This window comes from Pseudoliparis swirei, chromosome 9 (assembly GCF_029220125.1).
Source record: "Pseudoliparis swirei isolate HS2019 ecotype Mariana Trench chromosome 9, NWPU_hadal_v1, whole genome shotgun sequence".
NCBI lineage: Eukaryota > Metazoa > Chordata > Actinopteri > Perciformes > Liparidae > Pseudoliparis > Pseudoliparis swirei.
Window position 1 is genome coordinate 13,614,894 of NC_079396.1, and position 8,514 is coordinate 13,623,407.

The 8,514-nt window shown below is 40.6% G+C and overlaps 2 protein-coding genes across 2 annotated transcripts; one reads left to right on the forward strand and one right to left on the reverse strand.

Annotated features, from left to right (window-relative positions):
• The first annotated feature begins 247 nt into the window (after positions 1-247).
• tac3a (tachykinin precursor 3a) lies at positions 248-1,865 on the forward strand. The gene is made up of 7 exons (XM_056424134.1): positions 248-322; positions 685-800; positions 868-973; positions 1,195-1,224; positions 1,300-1,353; positions 1,475-1,541; positions 1,738-1,865. Exons 2-7 carry the CDS (start codon positions 699-701, stop codon positions 1,754-1,756), a joined length of 378 nt encoding a protein of 125 aa, XP_056280109.1. The 5' UTR covers positions 248-322; positions 685-698; the 3' UTR covers positions 1,757-1,865.
• A 77-nt stretch (positions 1,866-1,942) lies between these two features.
• c1galt1la (core 1 synthase, glycoprotein-N-acetylgalactosamine 3-beta-galactosyltransferase 1, like a) lies at positions 1,943-7,470 on the reverse strand. Its single transcript, XM_056424133.1, has 4 exons — positions 7,328-7,470; positions 6,109-6,410; positions 4,234-4,898; positions 1,943-3,103 (listed from the first exon to the last, which is right to left on the reverse strand). The coding sequence occupies exons 2-4, from the start codon at positions 6,338-6,340 to the stop codon at positions 2,762-2,764; spliced, it is 1,239 nt and encodes a 412-aa protein (XP_056280108.1). The 5' UTR covers positions 6,341-6,410; positions 7,328-7,470; the 3' UTR covers positions 1,943-2,761.
• Between the last annotated feature and the right edge of the window lie 1,044 nt (positions 7,471-8,514).

The following is an 8,514-nucleotide window of genomic DNA, read 5'->3' on the forward strand; positions in this document are numbered from 1 at the left end:
GACGTTATTATTATTTCCTTTTTTTGCAATGGGGGTGGAGTTGGTGTGTGTGGTTGGGAGGCAACAGCTCCCACCAATGCCCATAAATGAGTACTAGCCTTCAGCATAGTGTGATGTAAGTCCTGATACTCCACCTACGTTCCAGTTGCTGATTGGCGTTACGCAGGTTTTCCTACTATTATTTATTAGCCCAAAGCGCGGATTCCTCATTTATCCTAACTGGATCTCACTGCAGGACCTACCCGTTCCCACTTTACTCTGCGCGCAGCTGACTCCTCTACGACTCCTATACCCCGACACCTATCTGCTCTACAAACAACAGGTAAAGACAAATATTAATCTTAAATGCTCAACGTCAAATGTTTATGATTGTTTATCGTTTATTTGCAGATGTCTTTTTCTGTCATGAAGAAGTGGGTTACCTTTTTGGAGAGGAAACAGATGGGTCTGCGTGACATTATTGTCACCTTGTTGTTTGTCTTTGCTCGTTAATTGCCAGATAATCCAAACTTTAATTTACTAATTCCACCAACAATATACTCTAATCTGTACCGCGCGCTTGTACGCACCAATTATGCAGTTGGCTATACAGAATGCATATTTGGTTGCTGATTATCAGCAATATTTTTTGCCAATAAGGAAACAACTTAATAAGACCAAAACACTGTATATTTTTTCGTACAGGTGGTGCTGAGAAGATGAGAAGAGGTTTGCTGCTGGTGACTCTGTTCCTCATCATGAAACTTCGACACAGCCAGTCCAGATGCGAGGAGCCCGGATCGCGCAGAGCAACTTCAGATGTAGGTTTCCTATAGCGCGCTGATTATCAGACAATCTTTTGACATATGTATTATGTGCTTTTCATAGTTCCAGAAGACCACAGGCTTGGATAGCCTTAAGAGGAACAGTCTGAAGAGGTTTAGCGATTTGGATTATGATAGCTTTGTGGGACTGATGGGAAGAAGAGCTGCCGGTGAGTTTCTGACCGAATATGATCAAATGTGTATAGTAATAGTAATAATAATAATAATAATAATAATAGTATTAATGATACATATTACATTGAAAAACATGTTAAAATGGCACTGTAGCCTCATTACAGGCTTTGTAATGTAAATGATTTCTTAAATTTGAGTTTTATCTGAATTGTATTTTACAAGTTTTTTTTTTCCTTTTTTATTTAATTTTTATCAGATGCAAACGCTGTACAGGCACCACAAAAAAGTAAGGCCGTTGAGACTAATATTATGCTTGCTTTCAGTGAAATCAAAATTTTATTTTTCTCATTCTTCTTTTTAGGGGAGATGCATGACTTCTTTGTTGGTCTTATGGGAAGGAGAAACTCTGAGCCTGGTAAGTGTGGCAATTCACAAGCGTCACATCTGTTAAAGCTCTGTGGACTTATGTGCATTCAGATTCAAGGTGTTCATCATGCAGAGAATATATCCTCAAATTGTAATGTTTGCTCTCACAGATAATGGTCCCTCGAGGAGAGAGTATCCAGAGAGGAGGGGCATGTTTCCCAACAAGTGCAGGCTGAGGTGAATGTCTTTTTACTCAGTAGATGGAACATTGCCAACAACAACAAAAGTGGCTCATAAAGAATAAAACCATTTGGGGCAAAGGAGGGTTTGAAGATTTCTGCTGTCTTAATAACACTGCTGGCTCAAATGAATATGTGTTTGTAAAAAGTAATGCATGAGTAATAAATGTGTATGTGTGCATGTTTTGTTGCAGGTTTCTACAGGGCCTGTAGACATTCATTACGAAGAAACTCTCATATCTGGCAACAGAGACAGAAGATCACAGAGAACACAATCAATGAACTAAGCGTCTTATGGTAACAACTAAATGCTGTGATTCACACTGTAAACCTGCCAGCTGGCTTCTGAAAGTGACCATAACACAGATTGTATTCGTTTTATCTGAAGACAAAACATGATTAGTAGTGAGAGACGATTAATTTTATTCTTTGTTCTTTAAAAGTTGAAAATAAACGTAATTTTTTTTAACATCATTTATTCATTCAAAACACAAGTGCATTTGCCTGAAGCTGTTTATGAGTTGTTCTTCAAGCTTGAAACCTGAACAAACAGTCATGTTCAATCTCACATGCTACATTGTTTACTGTTACATTATTAAAAAAAATACATATGGGATTTTGTGTTTTCATCAGAAGCTGCAGTGTTCACAAAAAAGTACAGCAGGTTTTAAGTAGACACTTGAATCACTCAAAGGTAAAGAGAAAGACAATATCGGATCACTGGTGGCAGTAGAGTCTGCTTTTACTATTAAACCAGAGGGTTCAAAAGAAAATCAAAGACAAAAAATACAAATGGCCATAAAATACAAAAAGAAAATCATTTGAAATGTTGCTCTGTGTTTCTGAAATCCAAAATAAAATTAGATGAGAATTTAAATTTAACTTCAGAAAAGTAAATCAGTCAGATTTAACATCATAAAAACCAAGTAGCCATAAATAAGAGAAGTTGTGACACACAAATAAAATGATACACATCTGCTGCATTATTGGCTCTGAACAAAAAACAAATATTCGATGTGCATCTTCCTGCATTTCTTCAAGCACATGTCTGACTGTGCTTTTTTTATGTATACATATTCAAATTTAACCACTCACTGCAAGTGCTTACATTGTCATACTGTCTGGAATAATACTGTGATTGGATTGAATAAGGCCCGTCAGAAGAGAACATTCGCCGACACACTGTGCAGGCAGAGCCACCGCAGCTGAAACACAGAATCAGCGCTGCCTGCCTTGAGTGACTGCAGTTCTGTTCTCTGTAACGAGATTGTCCTTTCCCCCTGTCTCGGACTCCATCTCTTCTTCAGTCTGGTTTCCACTCACAGAAAAAGCTGAAGTTGTGTGACTCCTTCCATCGGTCACCTCCTGAACCCCTTTAAGATCCGTCGTCGCGGCCGTCTGTGCGAGTGGGCCGAGGCTCAGACCCTGGAGCAAGGAGGGCCGGTAGCGTGGCTTGTAGCCATAGGCTCTCAGGTGATAGGTATAGTACTCCAGTGTGTACATAAGCTCCGCTTCTACATAATGGAAAGACACTGCCAAGTCAGAGCAGCACTGTGGACCCTGAGGAAGCATAGCAGACAACACACACGTTAGCACATAGATTTGCACCAAAAACAGTCATGTCCAGAAACTAAATGTCAGACCATTAGAACAAACTGGAAATCTGCATCTTCAGCAATGCTTTGCAATTAATTTCAGCTTTCACATGTATTTTCTCATTTTAATTGCAAAGTAGTTCCATCATCTGCGCCAAATTGACCAATTTCCCCTTTGTTGATGTGACGCTGTTTCTGTCGCAATCATCTCCTTTAAAATGAACTCATTTCTATTTCAATTGACCGAGGGTTCAACAACTGCATTCATACGCGCTAGATAATTATATTTTCCTTAATTTAGTCATTAACTGTTTTGATGAGAGGAACACTTACATTTTGTTTTATTCATCAAAAGAAAAATAAACTGTATATTGCACAATACTTACGAATTAGAGAATATGTCCCTACTGTACATTAAACAACGAAAGAATAATTATCCCACTTGAAGTGCAGATGCACAATAATGAGATTAAAGGATTTTCAACTAATCCTCAGCAGCATGTCTACTAACATGACTTGCCCTTTTCTAATAAGGCTTATTAGATTAGATTTTCCATTATTAGTCCCACAGTGGGAACATTTCAGGATCACAGCAGCGGGTGCACATTAATAAAATATAAACACAAAACAGTAAATACTAAATATACAGAGGACACAAAATATATACACAAGGCAGTGACCAAAGTGAATTTCCAGCAGGTTAAAATGTCCAGGAAAATAAAGTGCTGAGTTTGCCAAGATCTCCAGCGATCTACTGCAGCTTATTGTGCATCCACTGGATGTCTGTCTCATCTCTAAACTATCTGTACACAAGTGTAATGGTGACATTGTACACACTTTGACAGCTTATAGAATAGATTTGGACAATAAATATGGGGATAGAGGCTAGTATGACATGACACGAAGTGGGGATGTTATGGTATGCGTCTTATCATTATCACACGGGACTCCCTATTCCAAAGTATTTTCAGCATAGCTATGGTAGGTTGATAGGTATGGTGTATATTTGTTTGCATTAACCATCTTGACCAACTTGTACTGTAGTAAAATTTCACAGCTCTAGCTCAGAAATGAAATGCAAGTGAAAAGACTTGCCTCAATAATTGGGTAGTAACAATAGCTCCAGTACCAGAAGCTTTTGGAGAACTTGCCAGTTAGATGGTGCTCTGGCACAAATGGGTGGAAGGTTTCTCGATGCAAAGTATCTCTGGAGTCCCCCGCCAGAACGCCCATCTTCTCCAAACACTGCCCCAGCGCCAAGTCCTCTACGGGTGTGGTGTGTGAGCAAACTTTGGTTCGAAAACCTTCAACAAATCTCTTGAGGGCCTCTTTGCTCAGCACGTAGCCTGCCCCTCCGCTCATGTAGCCTTGCTTGGTGAAAGGCTTGAAACGTTTGCCAAAGTAGATGGGCTCTTCAGGTGTGTGGTTGGACAGAATCCAGCGCAGGTTGTCCACGACCACATATGTGTCATCGTCCGCTTTAAGGAACCAGTCTGCTTCACTCGCATGATGCTCGTAGACATAATGGAAAGCTCGAATGGTCTTCCAGTAGAGCTGGTCACGGCCCTCCTTAGTGCCCAGGCCTACAGTGGGGAAGTCTGGGTCCTCCTCAGAGCTCATGAACACCACCACGTTGCAGTGGCGACTCCAGGTGGCCCTGACGTGGCGCGCCCTGCTCTGCAGGTTATACGGTCCAGTCATCACCCAACAGAGAACGCGAACCGTCTGATACAACGCATCTGCCACCCGGCTGTCTTCATCTAGAGGGGCACAGCAGACAGTAGAAGACACCGTTAACGGGATTGCAGTGGAGCGATCGTACGTGTGGGTGAATCAGGAACGCCACACTCCCCCGGCACTCCACACATGAGCATGAGTGCTCCATGTCTAATCACTTTTTCTACTTGCTATGTAGATGAACCTTGAATAAGAACCATGGTCAACTTTCCTGCAGTAGTACTGAGAAGTTTAAAATTCCTCAACAGGTTAAAAAAAATCATCAAAGACAGTAAACAGTTTAAGTAACCCCCGAAGATCTACACGCAAGACCGTCTAAGCCCGTTCAACAAGGCAAAGCTAGGTTAAGTTAATACAATAGCCACCGTTGTATCACTTATTTCAGGTTAAGAAGTCGGCTTCCCCGACAGACGGATATCAATGGTTTTTAGGGCTTGTAAAATAGATGTAGGAGAATTGGAAGTACTCCGGGATGGACTCGCTCTAAAGAGCCAATACTGGAGGAGGAACCCCATGTGGTTAGGAACCTCGCTCGGTTATGAAGAGCAGCTTTAGGACCCGAATACCCTCAATTTGGATGCCAATCTGATTCCTGTTGGTGTCAGTTAGGTGTGAAAACCACAAAATACCGAGAAGTTTCCATTGCGTCAGCCAGATGAACCAGAACCACAATTTCAAGTATTTATTTAATATTCAATTTAATAAGTAATTTACTTCATTTGAGCCTCAATTATTTTAATAGAGGGAGGGGTTTTGGGTGTGGTGCGTCTCGGACATTTTTGGTGGCTACCTCGACATTTTGTAAGAGTAGCTCTGATGAGTCAGAAACTCAAGGTTTTAATGTAGAAGGAACTAGCGTCACAGTGGGACATTCTTTGAAAATTCTGTTTTTATTCACACAGTAGGTGCATGTTTTAATAGATTACTCTGTTTGGGTTTTATCGGTTGTTTTAGATTCATCTTTGTTTTATACGTGTGTGACATGGTTTTAGCAGAGGAACTGGAGAGACCCACACCAGAGTTTTTGTTCCCAAACATTAGATCTTTTCCACTTAAGGCCCGAGGCGAGGTAACGGCCGGACAGCGGGTTAAGAGTCAGACATGACGCCTGCTATAAGATAACTAAAAGGAAGGTGATCAAGAGAGGGAAAGACTTCCATAAAAGATATGAATAAACAACACATAGTAAATAGTTTCATCTGTAGAGGACCAGCGTGGAAGACTGTAAATTACCTTCATGGGGAGAGTGGAGCGGGTTGGTGAGAGCGGCTCCCTCTTTCCTCCAGCTGGTTGGTCTCTCAGACACCGCTGTGGCTTTTTCCTGAGCTTCTGACAGTATGTGGTAGCTCCTCTCAAACCACACCTGGCACAGGAAGAAGTAGATACTGCAGGCCCCCACCAGGAAGCCCAGGTAGAAGGCCCAGCTGGAGCTGGAGCCCTTCATGGCGAGACTGACCCCCAGCATGGTGAAGTCCTAGCTACAGCATGTCTTCATGTGTACGCAACACTAGGATCAGTTTGGTGGACTATCACACCTGAAATGTTAAATAATTACATTGCAAATCAGTGTGAAAAGGCAATAAACTCCAATAGTACTTGCACAGCGAGACATGTTTTTAATGTGTGCATTAAAAGATGCAATGCAAGTACACTCTGCTAGAGCTTTATATGATATTTAATGCACTTTTCAGGCCCAGACTACAACACATGTTAAGCATTTCCCCTGGAGCCTAATCTCTCCCCTTCCACATTCACAGAACAATATTTTCCTTAAAACATGACCACACACAAGTGTCTCACTAGTCTCGAAAGTCAAGAGACTTGAGTTAGTAGCAAGTAAACTGACTCCATGTGACATCAGAAAGCGTATACCAGTAAAATGGAACTAATAAATGTCTTGACACATCATCATTACATTTATCTATGTCTTCACGGCAGATTGATTGTACGCATACATTTTAACAAAGCTATAATATAAAATCTGATTTCAGTTTGTCATTTTTGGTTGCAGACTGTAGTCCTTTGTGGACATGGACTTTACACTTGTCAGTGCCTCACAGTGCCACATTGTATCAGTCAGTACCTGATGCCTCACGGATGAGGTGAACAAAAGTTAACGATTAACACGAATTGTTTATTCTGAAGAAAGAGCTCTCCATATGCTTCCCTTCATTGTGCTAACGATAATCCAGTCGACCTCGGGATTCCATCGGTTTATACCCAAAACACGCGAGTGCTGCGACAGCGAAACAAAGCCACGTGTGTAGGACTATAACTGTACATTTGCGTAAATGTTGGACACGGTAGCAGCGATGTGTATATTTATAATCAGCAACAACATCATCTGCACCCGTAGGCCTGTGTGGCATGTACCTTTGCTGGGCTATCAGTCGTGGCTCTGTTAAACCAGCAAGCAGAGAAACATGGCTCGTTACTGAAAATGTGCACAAACCTGCTCCACCTGTCAGTCATGTCGTCACACGCTCACATGATGATCCGATGTATGGTCGTTGGTTCAAGTCGTCCTTCTTATGCGTCGCCGAATGAGATGATTAGTGGGGAGAAAAAAACACTGAGCAGATGTACGTTCTTCAGCATCACGGGCTCAACTCTAAAAATGTGTCCTCTCATTGGCCGGCTGCCGGTGACGCGTTGAGGAAGCTGCTTTAACGATTTTAAATGCATTAACGGAAATTAAATACTAGTTTGATTTATTCTACATGTCTTCCTCATTATTTTAATGTGTAATTGGAAGATGCTGAGAGATAAAACCAAAGGAAAGTGTGTAAAGCTGTTGTTCAGTTTTAAGCTTGGCCACTAGGTTGCACCCTAAAGCCACAAATGTAAGTCATGTGGTGGTGGCTGTGGATCAGTGGTTAGCAGGTCCGTCTTTCTGTGGGGCGGTTCGATCCCTGTTTGTAACATGGATAAACAATGTATACAACTGTATTGTGAAAGTAATAACAACAATGAATCACTCAGATGTAGTCTAATAGTTAGAACCACGCCCAAAACAGAATACTTTTTAATTGCTACTTATGCAGAGTTCCAATAACAAATATTTGCAGTTGCTTTAAATTGTAAATACGTTTTTAAAAATAGTTCAAAGTAATGCATGTTGAATGGATGACTATTAAGTGGACAATGTAATAGATTACTTTATATACCAGACATTGGTGGTTAAGTGTGTATTTGTATATATACATATATATATATATATATATACATATATACATACATACATGCACACTGCATGCAGGATTTATATTTGATAATCAATGATTGAACGCAAAGATAGTAAAGCCATGCACATCTAAAGACAGGTTTCATATTTATTGAGTTCAGAACAAACTACAGAAGTGAGCAAAAGAAACAACACAACAATAATATAAATGTCTCATATCACCTTCACAACAACAAAATAATGTAAAATTCCTAAACACACAAAGCTGCAAGACATGGGATAGATATAAATTCAAAAACTGAAATATTGCATTATCTGCAGCACCAGAGGTGAGACTTTCCCACCCAAAAAGTGAAGTACTTTATCTTGACATACTGTTCCAGAAATAAGATTAGTTGTATAAAAATGTGCATCCCATAAACAACCTTTTACATGTGTCACTTTGAAATGGTTTT

Excerpts from the sequence above, each read along its gene's own strand:
- tac3a (XM_056424134.1), top strand. The coding sequence starts at position 699 with ATGAGAAGAGGTTTGCTGCTGGTGACTCTGTTCCTCATCATGAAACTT. Across the intron at positions 801-867 it reads CGCGCAGAGCAACTTCAGAT|TTCCAGAAGACCACAGGCTT; the intron begins GTAGGTTTCCTA and ends TGCTTTTCATAG. Across the intron at positions 1,225-1,299 it reads TGTACAGGCACCACAAAAAA|GGGAGATGCATGACTTCTTT; the intron begins GTAAGGCCGTTG and ends TCTTCTTTTTAG.
- c1galt1la (XM_056424133.1), bottom strand. The coding sequence starts at position 6,340 with ATGCTGGGGGTCAGTCTCGCCATGAAGGGCTCCAGCTCCAGCTGGGCC. Across the intron at positions 4,899-6,108 it reads GCTCCACTCTCCCCATGAAG|ATGAAGACAGCCGGGTGGCA; the intron begins GTAATTTACAGT and ends GTGCCCCTCTAG. Across the intron at positions 3,104-4,233 it reads GTTACTACCCAATTATTGAG|GGTCCACAGTGCTGCTCTGA; the intron begins GCAAGTCTTTTC and ends ATGCTTCCTCAG.